This window comes from Leuciscus leuciscus, assembly GCF_965113295.1.
Source record: "Leuciscus leuciscus genome assembly, chromosome: 25".
In the NCBI taxonomy this organism is placed as follows: Eukaryota; Metazoa; Chordata; class Actinopteri; order Cypriniformes; family Leuciscidae; genus Leuciscus; species Leuciscus leuciscus.
The window spans coordinates 29609401-29632513 of record NC_138724.1 but is presented as its reverse complement, the minus strand read 5'-3'; the positions used below and the strand labels follow the sequence as shown (position 1 = coordinate 29632513).

At 37.4% G+C, this 23113-nt stretch overlaps 1 protein-coding gene and 1 long non-coding RNA gene across 2 annotated transcripts in view; one reads left to right on the top strand and one right to left on the bottom strand.

Moving 5' to 3' along the window:
• LOC309491292 overlaps nt 1–23113 on the bottom strand; it is a 134529-nt gene that overhangs the window by 38704 nt on the left and 72712 nt on the right. The window lies entirely within an intron of this gene.
• On the top strand, nt 10611–23051 carry LOC309491234 (uncharacterized protein). Its single transcript, XM_082160706.1, has 4 exons — nt 10611–10624; nt 11769–11842; nt 19459–20827; nt 22937–23051. The coding sequence occupies exons 3-4, from the start codon at nt 19464–19466 to the stop codon at nt 22971–22973; spliced, it is 1401 nt and encodes a 466-aa protein (XP_082016832.1). The 5' UTR covers nt 10611–10624; nt 11769–11842; nt 19459–19463; the 3' UTR covers nt 22974–23051.

Here is a 23113-nt window from a genome sequence, read left to right as displayed (position 1 = left end):
TTGTTACAGTTTTGAGGTTTTTGAGTTCTGTTTTTGAATCTGTTTCAGTGTTTTTCAGTTCTGTGATCCGTTTCCCCCTGTCTTCTGTGATTTTGGTCTAGTCCTGTTTTCCCCGGTCTGTTTAATTATATCATCTGTGTCACCTGTTCTCTCCTCGACAGTGTTCATTGATACCTGTATTTAGTTTCCCTCTGTTCAGTCTTCAGTGTCGGTTCTACGTTGACGTATAGTGTGTGTACTGCCCGTTGTTCCCGTGTTTTGAGTTCTTTGGAATTAAACTCTTGAATTGAAGCGCTCTGTTGTCCTCACCTCCTTCCTCCTGCACAACACACCCGTAACACAACTAACCCTTTAACCTTTTGCAGTTTAATATCTTGAAATAAAGGAACACGCCGACTTTTTGGGACTTTAGCTTATTCACCGTATCCCCCAGAGTTAGATAAGTCCATACATACCCTTTTTCATCTCCGTGAGTGCCGTAACTCTGTCTGACGCACCCAACGCTAGCCTAGCTTAGCACAAAGACTGGAGGTAAGCGGCTCCAGCTAGCATACCGCTCCCAATAAGTGACAAAATAACGCCACCATTTTCCCATAATATATGTCAGTTGAGGCTAATATTTCCGAAAATTCAGTAATGCAATACAATTTAAATTAGGGCTCTTACTATCACGATAACAGAATTGACAAATAATTAATCTGCTATTGGTGAACCCTAAACATTTTGTACAAATGAATGAGAAAAGAATAATGACATACCTCACTGCCTTCTAGAGTTTCCTGCCAGAGGAAGTGACATCACTTGGTACAGTTCACATGCTTTTTCTATGAATACTTTGGAGATTTTTATGTTGTTTTTGTCACAGTGTCTGGTTTGTGTTCCCTGGGTCACCACTAGATGTCCTCCTTCCCCATGGTGTCTTCTTCTTCTTCTTCTTCTTTTTGATTGGCGGTTTGCAACTATTTCTTGTGCATTACCGCCACCACTGGACTGGAGTAGGCACGGGAGTTTCCCCACGGTGTCTGTCACATTCTTGAACTACATTCCCCACGATCCTTGTTTGCTCATTGCACTCAGCTGTCCCTTGTCACTAATCATTGCACTCAGCCTATTCCCAATAGACCCTTTTACAGGCCACGTGATCAAATAGTTGCGCGCACATTTTGGCAACGGAAGTGGTGTTTTTCTCCACTGGCTCTAACGTGTTAGCAACTCCGAAAGTTTATCAAAACGGTTTCCCAGCATCAAAATGTCTGGTTGTTGCGTTTACGGTTGCACTAATCGATATTCCACCAAGGGGCTTAAGTTTTATATTATTCCGACAGGATCACGGCCGTTTCAGAAGAGTGGCTGCAGGCGATTAAACGTGTTGATTGGCGCGAGGACATAATAAAAAATGCTCGCGTCTGTTGTTTAATCCGCTCGCGTAGCTTGACACGCTGCTGATTCTCGCCATACTTCCGTTGCCAATATCCGCGCGCATACGTCATCATTGTGTACAAACAGTAAAAGGGTCTATTAGCATTGTCATTTCCCTGTGTATATAAGCCCGTCTGTTTTAGTGTTTGTCACTGAGTCGTTGTTAGATGTCACACTACACTTTTGATCTGTGTTCCTAGTCTGTTCTTGTTTGTTTCTTGGTTATTTTGTATTTGGACTGCTATTATGGATTTTGACCCATGCATGGATGACTACGAGTTGGATTGCCCTAACATTAAAAATACTGCAAATGGATCTTCCTGTTTCCTGTGTGTGTTCCGTGACAGTTTTATAGACACAAAATCAATTTTTTTTAAATCAATTAAATTACATAAAATACAAAAATATGAATATTCTATGCAATTGTTTATACAAGTAAAATATGACTTGTTACATGATAGTTCAAGATGAATACATGAATCAGGAGGCAATGACAGACAATAATAGGTGGAGTGGGAGTCATATTAGAATATTTCAATAAAGAATATTTTCTAAAAAAATATACATAAAGCATTATCCCTAAATATACATAAAGCATTATTTTAAATGATAGTGTAATATATGTAAGGGATAATGTATTGCGAGGCGGTTATAGCGAATACCACCCTGACAGGCTGATCGGGACCCCGACGCGGAGCTTGAATCAGCCTGAAGGAAGGGGTTGTATTCGCTATAACAACCGCCTCGCTCTACATTATCCCGCTTATTACATGGCTACCCACCAAATAAATCAATAATTTGATACAAAATATTGATTTAAAAAGGAGTTTATTGATTTTTAAAAACGATTGTATTGCTTCCGCTAAAGAAAATAGTCCGTTCCGTCTCTACGGTTAGAATCCTGCGTCCATAGCAACGCTCTGTTTTTCATGGCAACGGTGTGTTATACTTCACACCGTCTGTTATCAAGAATTAACACCACATTCTACATTAGAATTCAACCAAGCCATGTAATAAAGTATATTATTATTCAAAATTAATTAAATAAAGTTTTTTTTTTTTAAATAACAGTTTATCTAGAGACGTAAAATGTACCCCTAATTCTAGAATGATTCACACATGACTGAAATCAAGGCTTCATGAAGTCAGAACAATTACTATGAACTTTAAACAACACACAGTTTCTACTAAATAAACTGAAATGATCTCCATCTCAACACAGCTTTACACAACCAGCAGAAAGAGAGCAGTTGGAATAAAGACCAGTTCTTTTTAATTTTTTTGTGTGTTACTAGCCAGGTTTCCATCCAAGTGTTTTTTTTGCGAAAAAAGGTTTAGCGCATCAAAATGTTTACCGATATAGCTGATGGAAATGGCAATTATCGATATTTTTTTGCAAATGTCGACACAATCCTTTTCCGTTTAACTTTAGTGCATACATTCTATGTCGATACTTTAAATGACGCGAAAAACTAGTTTGGAAACACTTTTTGTCGAGAAAAAGGGCTTTAACGCAAATAAATGTGGTGTCACATGATTTTCATCACGTGCAAGGTGCAGTCGTCACAACAAAAACCATGGCGGACTCGGAGCGGTACTCATGGACAGATGACGAGACTCGTTATTTTCTCCATTTAATTGAAGAAAATGATATTACATGTATTTTTGATGGAAAACGGCAAAGGAATGCTACAACATTTCAGGAGTTGCAACGAAAAATGGCTATTAATGGCTACACTAAGCCATGGCATATTCTTCGCAGCAAATGGAAGGTACTGAAACAGCGTTACCTGGTAGAAAAGCGTGACCTTTCACGTAGTGGTTCTGGGGGGGGAAAAGAGGACGAAGTTTAAATTTTTCAGTGAAATGGATCACATACTGGGCCAGAGGCCGATAGTATCGTCGTTCTCTACAAACATCAACAGCTCTGGTAAGTTCTGTACGGTAATTTGTTGTATCACGGACAGCTAACTCTATTTAATGTTATGTAATATTATATTTTTTGTGCAGTTTCTGTGCAATAGGTCTCTAAAACCTTTAAACAGAGTGTCTTTAAGAAATGTAATATTAAGAGTGTACGTAAAATTGCTTTTTAACAGACTTGTAGAGTCTTGTAAGAAGCGTACTTCTATTAGATATGTAACTTTACAGTACGAGTGCTATCTAAATAAACTAGGTTATTTTTTCATTGTATTAAACAGAGACCTCTGAGCTCTGTGAAGAGCAGGGAAATGAAGATGACTGCAGTGTCTACAGGTAAGTCGTGATTTGCAAGCATGTCCCATTTCCAGTCATTTTGATGTATTTTGGTGTTGATAAAATTTTAAAAAAGTAGTTTTCTAGTTTTTAAAAAAATAGAAGAAAAAAATGCTTTGCTTATTTGGCAAAGCATTTGATATGTTTGTAATGCTCCTTAATGAGTATGCTGTATTTAGATCGTGATGAATGTGAATTACATGATTGTCTTGTGGAGCTGTAAATGTTCAAGTAAAACAAAAAAGTAAAATAAATAAGGTGTTTATATTGTTTAAAATCTTGAAAACTAACTCAAGTTTTTGGATTGTCTAGATCGTCCACCAAATGATTCACTCACCCCCTCTGATAGTGGACCAGTGACTGATTCAAATACGGAGTCACCCTCCCTGGACCAGCCTGATGAAACCGTACAACAGGATTCTGACCCACCACCCAATGCATCAAGATGGAGGCGAAGTCATCAGCATGCCCCAAAAAGGAAGCAGTTGGCTGAGTTGAAAGCCATTTTTCATGATTTCCTCGATCAGCAGCGTGAGCAAGCAGAGCGAGATCAGCAAGTCACTCAGTCAATTGCCAGTGTTATCTCTCAAGCTGTTCAATGTTTTGAGCGTTGTGCTAATGCTGCTGAAAGGCATGCTCATGCATCTGAGGTGATGGCTGGTTTGAGACAACCAACCCAGCTGCTCTAATCATCCAGTGCCCCATCTCCCCTACAACCAAGCAGGCATTTCAGCACCTTCTTTGAATACTCATCCTAATATGTCATTCACCACATACCTAAACTTGGATTAAGTAGTTTTGGCTATTGGTGAAGTTGGTGAAGTTTATGGTTTGTTCATTTAAAACAATGCCCGCAGAGAATGTTTTCAGTTTGTGCTCTTAAGAGTATCTTGAGTTTAATTTATATGCCATTTATTTCCACTATTACTATTGTTGTTGTATTCAAGAGAACAAAACAAAACATTGCAACTTTGTTTTATATACTTTATGTACCAGAAGAAATGTCTTATTTGAAATTAATCTGTTTTATGTTGCCTTAAATGTGCTACTCATACAACAAAGCTTTACAACAGGTTAAATATAGGCTATATCTAAAATCTTTATAAAGAAAATGTACCACATATTTCTGTTACAAATAAAATGAATATTAATATGTTCGAGTTTGTGACTTAAATTAATAGTTAGACAGTAACAAATTTGATTTTACGATTCAAATACATTTTCCCATGACAGCCTACTGCCTTCCCAAGTGAGAAACATATTGCATGAGAGCGTCCCTGATAAGCACAGCTTGTGCAGAAGGTCGGTCATCGCATTGCAAGCAACACAGTTGTCTCTCCCCTTCATTACATAAGTCTTCACAAGATTGTATGAATCCTTGCTTATCCATCTCACAGATGTTATGTAGTACACAACATGCTGCCACAACTGTAGGCATGAAAGAGTGGTGAATGTCTGACCAGGATTCTGGCGCATCTGTTGCCAGGATGCGCCATCTTCCTTTCAGGTGTCCGAATGTGTGCTCCACCTTAACTCTCGATCCATTCAAGTGACGGTTGAATGCTTCCTGTTCTTCTGACAAATTGGGTCCAGAATGAACCTTTGATGAGCCAAGGCAGTAGTGGATAGGCTGGGTCTCCTGCCACTAGCAGAGGCACCTGGACTCCCTCCACAACAAGTGTAGCCTGGGGGTGTCTCTCAGGGAGTCTGAGTAATAAACATACAGCAGAGCTCATTTACTGTGCAGGGGCCTGTTCTTCGTACGTCGCTAACTCAGTTAGCTGGATTTGATTGTTGGCGATTTGGCATGATCTTGGATTGTTTGGTTCTTCGACGCTCATCCTCGACTTGCTGTCGTAGCAACAGGTCCGTAAGCTTAAACCTGCTCGCGAGCAGAGGCTTATTTCATGTTAACAGGATAGACTGCGGCTTCATAAGCGGAGCTGATACGGGAAGTCCAGCGCAGCGCGATAGTGCACTTTCTGAGATATATATTTTTTCTCGTGACTCGTGAGATTGTCGTTTACATTATTAATTTGTTGGAAACGCACATTTATTTTCGACTTTTCGGAGTCGGGCTTTAACTACAGCACAAACTGTTTGCATTGCCCTAAGATTATTTGCACTATTGGAAATATCTTTCCTATATCTATCTTTCCTTACACTATTGGAGATGCGGAGAACTTGATGGAAAGTGCTGTCTGTCGTGTCATTCAGAGTTTACCTGGCGCTATTAGGTTTAAAAAACAGTTTTAGGTTTTTTTTTTTTTTTTTTTGGCATTTCCAAGCCACTGTTGTAAAGCAGTTTTTTTTAAAGCAGTTTTTTTTTTTAGGCTATCATAATTTTTTATGAAGATCATGCAATCATGACCATGCCGATTACAGTATATGTCACTCAGGCTTCACTAACGTGATTGGTACCATAGACTGCCATCAAGGCCTCAATGAAGGGGATTATGTGAACAGAAAGGGGGTTCACAATGTAAATGTGCAGCCCAGTTACTATTGGGATTCTTAATATTCCAGATTAGTAATATTATATCAAATAAAAAAAAGGCAGTTGACTTAAATCTTCCATATCACACATGTGAAAGCAAAATGGCCAGGATCTGTGCATGACTTAAGAATTTTCAGAGATTCACATTTATGCACATTATTTGAAAGTGGTAAGGAAAGTTCCACAATTAAATATCAAGCTCACTGTATTACATACACTTATGCTGATCCTAACAGAACTGTATTTTTTCATAGGTGATTATGACATGGTCCTGCCTGCAGACAGGTGTTTTATGACCCCATTCCCTGACCCAAACCAGTTACAATGCAGCTCTAGCCAGGACAAGGGCACACAATGAAATTAACTGGCTAACTAAAGGGAAGATTTCAGTGTCTGATAAGTCTGAGGGTTGCACACCTGACAGGGCCTGTGACATTGTTGCATGTGCCATATTACACAACATTGCCAAACAAAAAACACTTTTCATTAAATGTTTAATAAAATACAAATATACTTAGTTCCTTGAGTTTTATTTCAATTGTTCTTAAAGAAAAGCCAGTGGTCAAGTGCCTGCAACAAGAGATATTAGACACATGCCTCATGCAACAAATAAAAAGGAAAAGTTGTCTATACACTGCCCACCTGTAGGCCTATGTGTCCTCTGTCTGTGCTGACTCTTCTGTAGGCCTTTCTGTAGATGTGGAATCCTGCCACTTATATTGCAGCCATAAAGCATACAAGTATAAATTAAGTAATTTATGTAAAAGTTATTTATGCACTTGCAGGTAGGCTAGTTCCTCCATATGACAGTTATCTGAGAGGGTTTATTCACTGTCCAGTGCAATGGAAACAAATGGACATTACAAAGTCTTATACTTTCTTTCCTTTGGAAAGTTAGAAAATGGGAACAGATACAAGTGTTGGTGTATTATGTAAAAGTGCACAAAAGAGGAAAACACAATGTCATTACAATGAACTACACTTGGGAAAAATGTGATCAATACTGTAACTCATGGCAAAATATTTTTACATTAACATAAGTTTATCAGTTTTCACTTTCACAAGTCAAAGCAATTCATCATTACTCAAGATTTAACAGTTGAAATGACTATACGGCCTTAATTTAATGCAGCAAAAATGATTTTACTGTGTAGGCTACTAAGATCTTTTTTCTTGGTTGCTTTTATAAACAGACAACCATTTATTTAACAGTGCCTTTTATAAAAGAGACTATAATATAACAAAAAATTACCATTATGTAAAATATTTTTGTACTTCACTTTTATTTGTTCCCATGTGTGGTGACTCTGACATTACAATGAACAAAGTAATTATGCAATTATTAAAATACAAATATATAGGCTAATAACTGATAAAAACATCTAACATGGCCACTTCTTACGGATTTAAATTGTCTGCTACTTTTTGCCAGCCCTCTCTCCTGGCTTTTGCAGACTTTGAGGTGTTCCCTGGCGTTTTGATTAAACATTAAAATTCCGAATTAACTTTGACTATTAGTTCTTGCTCTGCTGAGGAGAAAAACTGAGCGCGCTCTTTGGCCACACTGAACAGCCAATAGCAGCGTTGCTGATCAATGTTTCTACTATCGATACATGTCCCCTTTTAAACCAGTGCATGAACGCGCAACTATCTCACTAACTCAATCCAGCGATACTAATCATAACCAGCAGGTGTGTTCGAAGAACCTAATTTTTTTTTTTTTTTTTTTTTTTTTTTTCTCAAATTTGGATTTCTTTTTTTTTTTTTTTTTTTTTTTTTTATGCTCAAAAATAAACATCAGTATACAAAGCATACAACTTAATAGTACCCTTGCCAGGGGGATAGACATCACATACATTCAAACAAATTGTAAGTTATACAAATATTTCTAGTTTTCATAGCCTTTTTGTTCAATGAACCACTAATTAACTTTATATACGATAACATATCACAATAAAAATGTTAAAGGCCGGTTTTTGTTTTATATATTTGCATTTGTGGATATAGAATTTAGCTTGCACAATTAATAAATTTATAATAAAGAACATATCTTCTTTACTTTGTTTTCTAAAAAAACAAAACACAATATTTTCCCACTTCAAAGTAAAGTCCTTGTAAAGTTCTTTCATAATAAAGCTGCAGAAGTCCTTCCAGAAGGTTTTGGAGTGTGTGCAGATCCAAAAAAGGTGCTGGGTGGTCTCAGGGTGATTTCCGCAAAAAGAACAGTTCACATCAATGTCTCTTTTGAATTTCGTCATATAGTGGTTAGCAGGGTAGTACTTATGAATAATTTTGAAAGAAATTTCTTTAACCTTGTTTGTAACAAAAAACTTATTGGGAATTGTCCATACTTTTTTCCAATTAATATCATTTAAAAAAGAATTCCAATATGAAACAACATGTGGAACAGATATCACTTCTTTCTGAAACAAAGACCGTACATATTTATTGTTATTACTAGAAGAGGTCAGACAAATTTTACCTATATCTGAATCAATTGGATTGTATAAAGGAACAGGAGAGAAATTAAAATCAACACTTCTAAATAGTATTTTGACACCAGAAGGTATAGCATCATATACTATTGCATATTCTTTTGGTGTGGCTGGAAACTTATAGGTGTTTAAGAATTCTGTATAAGACATAAGTTGTCCATCACTATTGAACAGTTGAAACACTAAAATAATCTGTTTCTCAATCCAGTTAGAAAAAAATAATGACTTATTCTTATACAAAATATCTTGGTTGTTCCATATAATATATTTATGGGGAGAAAAGTTGTGCTTATATATGAGGGACCATGCTAACAAAACTTGTTTGTGAAATAAAGAGAGCTTTTCCGGTATTTTGTCTACATTGTAATTGCAACCTAATATGAAACTCAAACCACCAAATCTAGAAAATATATAGTTAGGAATAAAATTCCAAATGGAAACAGGATTTTTAAGAAAATGTTTGGCCCAGTTGATTTTAAAAGTATTGTTTAGAGTAGTAAAGTCTAACACATTTAGCCCACCATGTTCATAGTTATTCATTATGAAATTTTTCCTGATGTAATGTGTTCTATTCTTCCAAAGAAAGTTAACAAAGTATTTTCATGATTTATCACAACTTTCTTTTGTCAAATAAAATTAGATGAACTAATATTTTTTACAGTGCACAACTTTTACAGACATTTTATTGTGTGTAAAGCTATTTCCGGCCTGGTAAAATATGTTGAATGGTTAGGCTTACCTGTACAGATCTGAGGCTGCAAACACAGCTGCGTCATGGGCACTTCCAGGAGTGCCAACACATATGTCTCGTATCATGCACCTGTCATCAACAAGTGCCTGGAGAACAATAGATGGCCACCCTTTGCGATTAATGTAATCGCAGTAGCCTTCTGTCGGGGGGAGAATTGGGATGTGCGTGCCATCCAGCGCACCAGAAACCTGTGGCACAAGATGCGCCAAGGAATTACGGTATGCAATTTCATTGGCCTCCGCTACATTTGGCAGCCTGATATAACGCCGCATTAATTTTTCTTTAATAGATGTGCACACAGCATATACATCGATGGACGGTTGTTTTACTAACCCCGATAGTTTCGCCCACTACTCTATACTCGGCGCAGGTTGCCAGCTTGTACAGGGCAATGGCAATCCGCTTTCGTGTCGGAACCGGTGGTCGGTGGCAACCTGGGGTAGGCGCAACATCAGGACCAATGAATCCACACAGCATCTCAAACGTCGGCCGTGTCATTCTAAAATGTTGCACCCAGAGACTTTCTGTAAAGTGTCTCTCCACAACTTCCTCCCAGAACGCCTTATTGCGTGGTCTCTCCCAGACCCTTTGGCTTCGTCGCATAACGGTAGTTAATTCGAGCCCTATCAGATGAGCAACTGCCGTCGTCTTCTGATATTTCGGACACTTGCAATTATTTGTGAAATTGAAATGACAGTAAGCTGGCAAATTTCAATTAACTGCCTGAATACTCTCTCCATTATTTTATTTATTTTTTTGGTTTGTTTGTTTGGTGTTGGGGGGTGTGCTGACTGGAACCCCAAAAGGTAGAATTTGCGATAAAATAAATAAATAAAAATAAATAAGATGTATGGAAACGGCTCAAGGGCACATTTTTTTGTGATACACCAAAACATATGCGACAAATCGCTTACGTCATTCGTGACGTCATCACGCACACAATCTTATCGGTAAAAGGTCAATTGAATGGAAACAGTCTGGAGACGGCAAAGTTCGTAATGTTTTTTTATCGCATATTCACTTTGTCGATAACATAACAGCGCAAAAAGTGGATGGAAACTACTGTTGATGTCTATAGATGTTTTGTCGTTAAGAATAGTATTTTGGCGTCTTCGATCCTCTACAGTTGGCGGCCGATGACGTCACCGCTCGTTCGCGCCTCTTCAGTCATTTCAGTCGAGTCAGAGCTGAGTCGAGTCTTCTGAGGTGAGGAGAGAAGTTCACGGTATTTATCATATTTACACAACCATCAAACACACTTTATACAGTTTGATTAAGTGACAGGCTCATTTCTGTATTGTTTTCATCGAATTGTGCGTCTTTTCTGTCGTCTTCCTACTGAAAAATGTACGTGCAGGGGTGGGGGGTCTTTGGGTGCCCCTTCACTTCAATAAAACAAAATGGATTTGATTATAATTAACATGACAATGTGTACAAAATAAAAGTTGCCTAAATTTACGTTTATTTTTACGTTTCTGTCAGTCTGAGGTGTCGTTGCCATAACGCGTTGCTATGGGTTACGTCACTTGCGTGTGACTGTCTTGCTTCGGACTTGACTGAAGAGTCACTCCGGATTAGTGTGTGTGTGTGTGTGTGTGTGTGTGTGTGTGTGTGTGTGTGTGTTATGCGTTCAGGTTATGCGTTTTAAAATGAAAATGCACTGGTGTAAGCGTACAGGTATTCCACAGTCTGCTCGGAACCGATGCTCAAGCCAGATATGGTTCTCTCAGTGCTTAGGCCTAAATGGCTCGACGGCAATTTTTTTTACTTTTTTTTCCCCAATAATAAAAGGTAGAATAAAAGGCACATATTTTAAAATGTTATTTAATTCATTGAAGCCTGTTTGTTATGTATAATACACCGACCAATCAAGTAGTATTTCAATGTCACTTGTCACAACAAGTCTTTACTGTCACTTTTCTTTTAATCAATTTGGCACATCCTTGCTGAATATAATTATGAATTTCTTTAAAAAAAGAAAGAAAGAAAAAGAAAATTACTGACCCCAAACTTTTGAACGGTATATTGGTACAAAATATTTCTATTTTAAGATGCTGTTCTTTAACTAAGAATCCTGAAAAAAGTATTAAATGTTATGAGTATATTATAATAATTTGAATAATAATCAAAAATAATTATTTATATTTGGAAGAATTGTTTATATTATTTTCTTTATTTCTAGATACTTGTATTTTAATGAAGAAGCAGAATAATGTTAGGATTAGCAATAAAAATAATTAATGAATTGGCATCAGTTACTGTACGATGAATAGATAGACAGACATAAATGCTTAGAAGTGTCATTTATTATAAAAACAAACTCAGTAATTGAAATTTAGAATTTTGGCAGATCAGCTCCTCCCACGTTGGAATACATCATCAGTGAAGCTCCTCCCACTGCAAGAACAAAGAGAACAAAGAAAGGTTGGTGTTTATTCTTCATTCATTCATGAAGCTGAAGAACATTCTTGTAAGAAACATTCAAGCACTTCATCAGATTTAGATAAACAGTTAAACAATGAAATGCAGGGCTCCAGACTGCTACCAATTGGTCGACTGGAGCCCTGCATTTTGCGAGCATTTTTCCTGCCGGTGCGACCAAATATTTGAAGAAATCCATTGAATACGCCCCAGAATTGATAACATCATCTCTGCGAGATCCAGTGGGAAACATCCCGATTCGGCGCAGAGTTCTCTGTTATAAATCAGCTTTCCTGTAGCTCAAACAGTAGAGCGTTGGTGCTTGCAATGCCAAGGTCATGGGTTTGATTCCCAGGGAAAGCAAGAATTGATAAGAATGTAAATGTGTACCTTGAAATGCGATGTAAGTCGCTTTGGATAAAAGCGTCTGCCAAATGCATAAATGTAAATGAATAGGGTTGGGAACCGAAATACCGGAACCGTGCGAAATTCCTAAGTTTCGGTTCAGAAAACGGTTCTGGTGGGCGAAGTGCTGGGAGATCATCCTTCAATAGCGACGTCTCACCTCATATTAAAATAGTAATGAATGCACTGAAAAGCTAGCCTGGCTAACGGGCTAGCCTGAAAAGCTAGCCTGGGAACCACATGTTCATTTTCTCGTATTTGAGGCGTGGTTTACGAATGCCCAGAGCCGTTTATTGGGCGCTATGAATGTCTATCAAATGCGCCTGTACGTAGCTCATAGCCAATCGCTTCAATTATACCAGATGACGTATGTAGAGTGACAGAAATTCGACGAGGAAAAAGACGATGGGTCAAAGATTTATTTGTACACGATGGCGTTTAGCGAATATTACCGTTTGTGCAAGATAAACATGAGGGTAGAGGTAACGTCGAGTCTGATGCCATGTTGGATCCATAGATATAAACAAACTGCTTCGGTGTCGTCATACTCTTGCTGCTCCCTCCCCGTTCTGTGATTGGTTCCCTTTTTCAGGGGAAAATCTGGTCCATGGTGTCCTGGCTGCCTAGCAGCGTGAATAAAATCGCGCTGCGAGCAAGGAAGCATGGGGAAACCCAGGCTACTGAAAAGCCCTCGCGCTACTCAAATACGTTTTGCGTCAGATATCAACGCAGAGAGAGAGAGAGAGAGGGAGAGAGAGAGAGAGTATTAAAGACAGTAGAGCTGCACGATTAATCTTTAAAAGATCTCGATTCAAACACCCACGTGATCTTATTCCTAAATTACAAAAACCTCACCCCTGAACAATCAAATCTGTTTGCGCTGTCGCTGACCCAGAGAGAGCAGTTGTCAATATGAAACAGCTTTACAATCACATCACAGTATCGATATTTCTGTTACAAATATTCAAATGATCACACATCACAGAAGTACTGAGATAAAAGTTTATAATTCGAGTATAAACACTGATGTCTACGGTAGCAACCAAAACAGAGTAAATCACCTTTTGAAAGTCACTGCCTTCAAATAACGAGTGTATCGATTACATCTGATGCTTCAAAACATTCATAAAGACGCAGTCCGTAACTTTTTTGTGTTTAGAATTTACAAAATATATACAATGAGCGAGTGCATCATGAACTTATCCTGAATTACTACGTTAAGCCTGCAATAAGCGTTTATACTCGGACTATACTCTAGACTGGCGGATCGCAGCCGCTGCGGAGTAGCCCAGTGCCTGCGTGACTCGTCATAGACATAAATAGAGAGAAGTAGCTCCGGCAACAATGTTCTTCCGCAAGACGCATGCATTTCTTTTTATTAACTGCTAGAGCGCTGATTTATCCAGTAATGAAACAAGTAAAGTCTTTATGAATCAATCATTCAAAACGATTAAAAAAATAATCTGTTCTACACACATCTTACATTCAAGCGTATTCTACCCCTTCTGAGAGGGTATTCTCCACTGCTGGAGATTATACAATAAGCTATAGGAGAGGTCCCAAATTACTCTAGAGAATGCAGAAATTTTTATTTTCCTTCAGAAAAACTAATATTTTTTTGCAAAAATTGCTTAACAATATTTGACCCTGCCTGTGAAAACCCAGCTAAAGTCATTTTTTTGTGATTCAATGTTTTCTACATAAAATCATCCTACACAATGTGATCATGTGACACTGAAGCCTGGAGTAATGATGCTGAAAATTCAGCTTTGATCACAGGAATAAATTACATTTTACTATATATTCACATAGAAAACAGCTGATTTAAATTGTAATAATATTTCACAATATGACTGTTTTTGTTTGTATTTTTAATCAAATAAATGCAGCCTTGGTGAGCAGAAGAGACTTCTTTTAAAAACATTAAAAATCTTACCGATCTAAAACTTTTGACCGGTAGTGTGTATATATATAGAACATATGAGCAGAAATTGCTAAACAAAAGCTTATTTGATGTGGCAGTATATTCTACAGTAAAAACTGTACCCAAATCTAGTCAACAAAATGTTGTCTTTCATATTTCGCCTGACTGTAACGTTGTTTTTATGAAATATTAGGGCATATAAATATTAATTTGCAGTTTAATACGTTGCTTATACAAAGACATTTTATTTCAACATATTTCAGTCGGTTTTTACTCATCTCAGTAGGCTATAGCAAAGCATTTTAGTTTATTAAAGCGGTTTATTCTTTTACACACAGACACGCGATTCATATTATAGAAACGCGATTCATCTTTTTGCGGTTTACATAGGCCTACACTAACGTTATTCCATAACGTTATTTATTCCACATTAACACTTGAGAAAAGATAACTTAGCCTACCTCACTCCTCAGCGGGATCTATTGCTCCTCATATCAGCACTGTTCTGAGGAAACTTTTCTCCAGGATTATTAGGTAGGCTATATTATGCCTCACTCGCGGCGCGCTGTGTTTACAGCTGATGTGGGCGTTTCACAGGTCTGAAATGGTTCTCAATCATTTGCGTTTGAATAGCGCGCGCTCTCCGGGGCGTGGTCACATTACATTTGAATGAGCGCTAATGAGCTCGACTGGAATCGCTCTCTTTTAATACAGATTTCACAAGCTGAGAATATTTGTGTTTTATATAAATTACTTCATTTAAAAGAAGACAATTCAAGCTTCATGCCTGTGTGTCTGTATGCCTGTTTGACTGAGTATTCGCTGAGTTACAGTTAATTTTCGGACGCGTTTCAGAATGGACTTCACTGACAGAGAGGAGGCAGAACTCGCATCATGTTTATTTTTCTTTATTTGGCAAAAAGCACAACACTTGTTTTTATTGTGAGTATACACAAAATACACAAAACAGAATCGATTGATGTATGAAACTTGTTTGTAATATCAAAGTCAACAGAGCAAAATGAATCTCTTTTGAACTGATAAAAAAAAAAAGCGAGCTGGTATCGCTGGCGATACGGCCGACCCCAGGGGTTTAAAGATTACCATGGTAAATTATTATTTTTTTTATATATATTTACTTGCACGGATTAATTGTTCACCACAAGACTAGTAATATGCGCTAACAAAGTAAATAGGGTCAATTTTGATTTCACGGGGACTTTAATAAACAATTGAAACGTCTCCTTGATATATGTGACATATTAATAATCATTACTTTTCCCAGCAGTTCTTTGTGACAGCTTTTAGGTGCGTTATTGGCAGCGCCACCCTTACACATGAACACGTCACCATGTATTTTTTATTTTTTATTTTATTTTTATTTTTTTATCAAAATCTCTCTTTTTTTTCTCTCGACACCTCTTTAACTTGGCATGAAGTTCTGGAAAACTGTCAGTGAAGTCCCGATATGCAAATTTGTTTAAATTCTTACCTACGTAATCACCATGACCAAAATTTTACTTTTTTTTTTTTACATTGAATCTTGCAACAAAAAAATATATAGTCCGACCTACCGACCCTTTTTTTTTTTTTTTTTTTTGCTGTTACGGCAAACCAAAATGTTTTTAAGGATGGCCTCAGTCAGGGGCTACAGCGCTCCTAGTAAAAAAAGTTAGTCTGGAGCCCTGAAATAATAGGTAATAGGCATTCTGGTTGGTTACCATCTGTATGTCTATGACGCGGGTGAGTCACTCAGGCACTGTGCTACTCCGCAGCGGTGCCGGTGTAAAGTAGTCCGAGTATAATCGCTTATTACAGGCTTACCGTAGTGATTCAGAGTAAGACAAAAACACGGTTTGAAAAAAGGCATTTATGATGTACTCGCTCATTATATACATTTAGTAAATTCTGAAGCGAATTTTCGTTATTTGAAGCGACTTTCAAAAGGCGATTTACTCTGTTTTAGTTTAATGCTACCGTATATTTGTATATTTCAGTACTTCTGTGATCATTTGAATATTTGTAACACCGAAATACCGATACTGTGTTGTTGAAAAGATTGTGAAAGTAAAGCTGTTTCATATTGACAACTCTCTCAGTGACAGCGCAAACAGATTTGAATGTTCCAGTGTGAAGTTTTTGTCATTTAGGAATAAGATCGTGTGGTTGTTTGAATTGAGATCGAGATCGAGATCGTCTCTCTCTCTCTCTCTCTAAACGTATATGAATTTCGCACGGTTCCGGTATTTTTCAAAAAACACTACCGGTTCTGGATAAGAACCAGTTTTCGGTTTCCAACCCTAGTTAGTTGAGTAAGAGTAAAAAGTATACTATGAAAAAACGACTCAAGTAGCTAGTTACTAGTTACTTCGGATCATATATAGGCCTATGTATATTCCTATACATACAACTACTGTATGTTCCAGTATTTGTGTTCACTACTGAACATCTGAACACAAACAACGATCAAATGCACATCGACGGATCTTCTTCGGTCTGTTCTCCAAAACATGCAATCAAATGTATATTTCTGCAAGCATGTTTAAACTGGTTAACTGTGTCTAAGGCCCTGTGTTCACCAAAGTGTTGTTTTATGCGTCTGGCGTATTTTTCCAATTGTTTTCCCGTGTTTCCCGTCCCATGAGCGTAACGAGGTGCTGAGTGTTTTTTTTTTTACATGCTGAAGCGCTGAGAGCATTTTTTACAGGTCGCCGAGAGTTGAAGAATGCTCAACTTAGGCATGTGCCGGTATCAAATTTTCATGCTGCGATTAATTGATTGAGCTTTTATCACTGTATACGGTATATCACGATATTTTAATTGCACAAGAGAAATGGATAGATTGGGGGGGATGTAAAAAAAAACAACTTGCATCACAATAGGTGTAATTGTGATTGTCAAATCATAACTAAACAGAATTGTATTAAGTTTAGTGACAACATGTTACAATGTTTACACGGTATAATGACTGGTAGACTACTGTTTGTATTATTGCTTAACACAATTTTCACGATTTCAATTCAATTCTTGGATTTGATTTCAATGTTGATTTAATATTGACTCATTTGGATAAATATTAGGTAGGCTACAGTAGATAGCCTACATGTTAATTTTTCTTAAGAAAAAATACATCTCACATAATGCTGTAAACATACAGAGAGCCCAATCAGCTGGTATTATTAAAGGTTAAAAATATCAAATTAAATTAAATATAATGCGGTTTTCATTAGAATAACAATTATGTAATGACACAAGTAAAAATATAATAAATATGTAATATAGTACACATATTTAGCAAAATACTCCTCTCTATATTTTTTCTAGTCAACTAACATGCTGGTCATTAAATGGCTTTCCTGAGGTAAATGTAACGTTCTATGACATAATTGTTGTCCTGCAGTTTTATTGACCTCTTTCCGTGGCTGAAAAACACTGATTGATCGATATTATGTATGAGGCATATATACCTTTCGGTAAGTTGTACTGTATCTTTAAATAAAAAGTAACAGATGATCGGTTTACGTGAACTGAGGCGCTACAGCGATCGGTCACGTCACATTTACAAGCGCCAAAACGGTATTTTATTGTCTGAATTTCATAATAAAATGGACAGAACCTGAGAGCTGAGAATTTTTTTCATATCAAAAGTAACCTGCTCTGTCTAGTCTGTCGGTGTCAGTGTCCTCTTTGCTCCGCGATTTTTCTCTGCGTGAGAAAATGGATGTGTGGCGCGAGAGCGTGTGAAAAGTGTAAATTGCGTGAGTCTCACGCTGAATGCGTAGAGTTGACAGCCCTGCTTTTAGAAGGGGGATAAAACGACGGCAGCGTTCCTGCCTTTAAACGAGTCTTTAAATGCCTCAGATGTAAAGTTATTCGCTGTCAAAGTGACGCCAAAATGAATGGAAGTCAATGGAATGCTAACAGCAGGTGATGGCTTGTTAGCCAATGGCGGCCCCCGGGGGTGGTACGGAATTCGAGAGCTCGATTACCCCCCTGCTATTACAGTGGAGGAGGGGCGGGACTAATACCACACCGACCAATGGCCACATTCTGCTTGTAGCGTCAACAGATGACGACAACAAGCATAATTTCAAACTAGAGCCAGAGCAAATACTTTATAATCTATCGACATTTTTATATTGAAACAACATAGACACAAAATATGTGTGAAATGAGATACTAGTAACACTTTCGCGGATATTCCGTATCATAACAAGCAAAGCGTCTCAACTGGAAAAAAAAATATGCTGCGCTGCCAAAACGCTCTCAAGCGCCCATAGCTAGGCGTTTTCAGCAGAGCGCTAGGCGTTTTCAGCTGGCTAAAAGCGGTTTGGTGGACACACGGCCTAAGGCAGGCAAAGGCGTTCGTTTTCAAGACGATTTCGCACGCCACTGCGCAATACACACACATTACGGCGGGATGGCCGGTGTTCATTTCATAAACTGTGACAATGGCTAATTTAATGTATAAATTTCATAAACTGTGAACAATGGTTAATTTAATGTATAAATTTAATAAACTGTGAACAATGGTAGCTTACTTAATGTATAAATTAAGGGTATATATCCAAAAAATGGGTAATGTCATACTTTGTAGTAGTGCTATGGTGGCGTAATAATCTGTTTGGTTGTAAAATGTATTACCTGAATGAAATGAAATCGAATGTATCGTCCTGTAGAATCATTCATTCACAGACAGCTTACGAAGATGTTCAACTAATAAAGATCTTCATCGCTGGCAAACAATATGATGCATTTGCAGATTTGCTTTCACTACTGTAGGTCCACGGCCACTTCATCCAAAGCTCTTGATGTTCTTAAACCTTCCTGTTACGACTCCGAGTGTGAAACCACTTCAGACAATTCAGTGTGTGAAGGAAACTGAACAAATCATTCAAACTGATTCGCGAACTGATTTAGACAGATCTGCCAACTTGTTTGATGAAGTCTTTGAACAGAGAATCAACTAAGAGTGATAATATCATGTTAGATAATTGTGTCATTGATCAAATATATTTAATAGGTCTTGCTAAAAAAAACATGGGATTCGTGTCTATAATGTTTTAAAAATAATAATTGGAAGATACATTTTCCTCATTCATGGAAAGTTTCAATGACATATAATCAATTTATAAAAAGGCATCAAATTATCATAATATTTTATAACAGTTGTCTACTTTCTACTATTACATCAGGGCTCACTTTCATGTCCTTTCACTTTATATTTCTCTCTTTTAATTATTTTGATGTACTGAAATTTTAATTTCATAATTTTTTTCTTTCATGTCAGACTTGATGGAAGAGAGCGAGGAGAGAGAAGAACTGAGTGAAGTGGAGGAGGAACATCATGTCAAACGCTCAAAGACTAAAAATATATTTGTAAAGAAAAGAGCCAAGAAATCTTTCACCTGCACTCAGTGTGGAAAGAGTTTAACAACCAAACAAAGGCTTGAGCGTCACATGAGGATCCACACCGGAGAGAAGCCGTTCACATGTGATCAGTGTGGAAACAGTTTCACATGCAAACAAAGTCTTAAATTTCACATGAGGATCCACACCGGAGAGAAGCCGTTCTCATGTGATCAGTGTGGGAACAGTTTCACAACCAAACGAAGTCTTGAGAATCACATGAGGATCCACACCGGAGAGAAGCCGTTCTCATGTGATCAGTGTGGAAACAGTTTCACAACCAAACGAAGTCTTGAGAATCACATGAGGATCCACACCGGAGAGAAGCCGTTCTCATGTGATCAGTGTGGAAACAGTTTCACATGCAAACAAAGTCTTAAATTTCACATGAGGATCCACACCGGAGAGAAGCCGTTCTCATGTGATCAGTGTGGAAACAGTTTCACATGCAAACAAAGTCTTAAATTTCACATGAGGATCCACACCGGAGAGAAGCCGTTCACATGTGATCAGTGTGGGAACAGTTTCACAACCAAACGAAGTCTTGAGAATCACATGAGGATCCACACCGGAGAGAAGCCGTTCTCATGTGATCAGTGTGGAAACAGTTTCACATGCAAACAAAGTCTTAAATTTCACATGAGGATCCACACCGGAGAGAAGCCGTTCTCATGTGATCAATGCAGCAAAACATTTCTCTGTGCATCAGTCCTGAAGACACACCTGAGAGTTCACACGAAGGAGAAACCATATTCATGTTCTGTGTGTGGAAAGAGTTTTTCACTGCGGCAAAATTTACATGAACATGAGAAAATTCACACTGGTGTAAGAGAGTACATGTGCTTTGAGTGTGAGAAGACTTTCATTTCAGCAAACAAGTTAAAACGGCACCAGAGAATTCACACTGGAGAAAAACCTTACAAGTGTCCACACTGTGACCAGAGATTCAGTCGATCAGAACATCTGAAAAGACATGAGAGGATCCACACTGGAGAAAAACCTTACAAGTGTCCACACTGTGACCAGAGATTCAGTCAGTCATCATCTCTGAAAACACATGAGAGGATTCACACTGGAGTAAAACCTTACAAGTGTCCACACTGTGACCAGAGATTCAGTCAGTCATCAAATCTGAAAACACATGAGAGGATCCACACTGGAGAAAAACCTTACAAGTGTCCACACTGTGACCAGAGATTCAGTCAGTCATCATCTCTGAAAACACATGAGAGGATCCACAGCAATTCCCGGTTTGTTAATAATAGTCTCTACTTTATTTAACTTTAATAATACACCGCACAAACATTTCTAAATCAGCCATTGCAATAATCAAATGTGGACAATGAAACATTTATGCAAATATTCAATTACAAGCTACCCTAAAAAATTAGTTTTAAGGTAAGATTTAAAAATGCTAAGAGATTTGTGACAAGTGCTGAATATATAGACATTCAATAGGCCTAATATTCAATATTCAGTAAAAGACTATACTTGCAGTGCATACAGAATACAATATGTTCACCTTATCAGCTGCAATTACTAGGCTTTTTATGTAATTGCAAAAAGTGTTTACTGCATACAATATTATTATTTTCTGTAATGTTCTGGATGCTGTTTTCTCCATTTTTTTATGTAGTGTCTAATGGATGATCTGTAGTGCTTATTTTATTGACTCGTGTGTGTATGATCTGAAAGCATTGTTTAGAGGTCGACCGATTAATCGGTTTTGCCGATTAATCGGCTCCGATAGTTGATTGGTGGAACTATCGTTATCGGCAAAAATACATACCGATAGTTTTTCCTGGTTGCGTCTGTTGCTGGAGCGGCTGAGAAGCGCGCGCTGTCATTCATTACACAGTAAGAGAGAGCTGAGAAGGGTCTGCTGGCATCATGCAGTACAAGAGCGGCCTCTAGAGGTGTAATAAAAACTATCGCTGATGCCTCGTGTTGTTTATTTCGACACGTGATGCTGCGTGCTGCACTGAGAGCACACGCTGCGTGGAGAGCGCTGACATCGACAGCTGAAAGGTAGCCTATGTATACAGTACATTTTGTCATATCATTATAAAGTGATTAATTTGTTGACTAAATGCTGCATTAGTAGAGAAAGAACAGCGCAACAGTATGTTTGTTTGCCTTCGAGGCTGAGGGGACGCTAACATTAGTAGTAGCCTACCTCAAGCGGTTAAAACACTGACAAAAATAAAAAGTCCGACCCGAATGTTTAATGTCACAATTGTTACCATCTATTAGTTACCATCTATTAGCATTAGTTTATATCCAGCTGGTCACTTTTATGCATTTAATATGCAGAGAAGTTGCATATTTAAAGCTAGAGACGTAAGATAGCAAACTGATATGTTTATACACTACAGCCGACAGAAACATATAAACAAATCAGAAAAGCATTCGATTTCGGTTATTTTTTCGTCATCACTTTAATACATGTTTTGTTATTTTGATTAGATAATCATCAAGTGTTTATAAAATAGAAGCAAAAGTGTGAGACTATACATTTAATATTTATGTCATTTCAATGCTCTGGCATTGTAGATATTTAAGCATGACTGTTTGGATTTATATGAAATGATAAATCTTACAATAAAATTCCATATGTAACATTAACTAAGGTTAATAACTTCTGTATAAGGATTGTTCATTATTTGTTAATTAACATGTACTAATACATTTTTAAATTAAGGTTTTTATTTGTTAACCATAGTTAATGCACTATCAAACTAACATGAATGATCAAGGTGCAATTGTTTTGCTCAAATATTATACCGATCAAATTTTGTTACTTTTTTATTCATTAAGTTGGCTTGAAAAACAACAGTTTAATAGTTACATTTTGAATGTAACTGGTTTTATTTGTTATTTAGAGTATTACTTTTTGTTTCAGTTTGAATGAATGTCTTTTATTGACTTCAATATTTATTCATATTATATATTTATTTCATTTAGCATGTTTTCATGGTTCAATACAGTTTTATTATTTTTATAATAAAGTTCAGCACTGTTTTACTTGGAGTGTTATGTTTGTTTTTATCCAGTATCAATTTTAAAAACTATCGGTTGATTAATCGGTTATCGGCAAGTATAGCCCAACCTAGCTATCGTTATCGGTAAAATCCACTATCGGTCGACCTCTAGCATTGTTTGATTTTGAGAAGAGTCGATGGTTTTGTGAGTTTAGTTGAAAATTTGGATTTGTGTTTACAGTTTTTCTGAATTGCTAAAACACGAACTCCCATTCTCTGAACCAGGAATCTGTTTCCACAATCTCTGATCAGTTTCTTCAGTTCTGCACAGTTACTTTCACTGACATGTTCATGTTTTTCTATTGACTTATTTTTCAGGCCATCTCCTCCAGTGAACAGAACGATGCTGAACTGAGCAGCTCTTGGACTGAAGATGCTAGGCTGTTCTGTTTCTTGTCTGTCGTCGCTATAGGTTGTTCTGTTTCTTGTCTGTTGTAGCTATAGGTTGTTCTGTTTCTTGTCGGTCGTCACTGCTATATGCTAGGCTGTTCTGTT

Excerpts from the sequence above, each read along its gene's own strand:
- LOC309491234 (XM_082160706.1), top strand. The coding sequence starts at position 19,464 with ATGGAAGAGAGCGAGGAGAGAGAAGAACTGAGTGAAGTGGAGGAGGAA. Across the intron at positions 20,828-22,936 it reads AGGATCCACAGCAATTCCCG|GCCATCTCCTCCAGTGAACA; the intron begins GTTTGTTAATAA and ends CTTATTTTTCAG.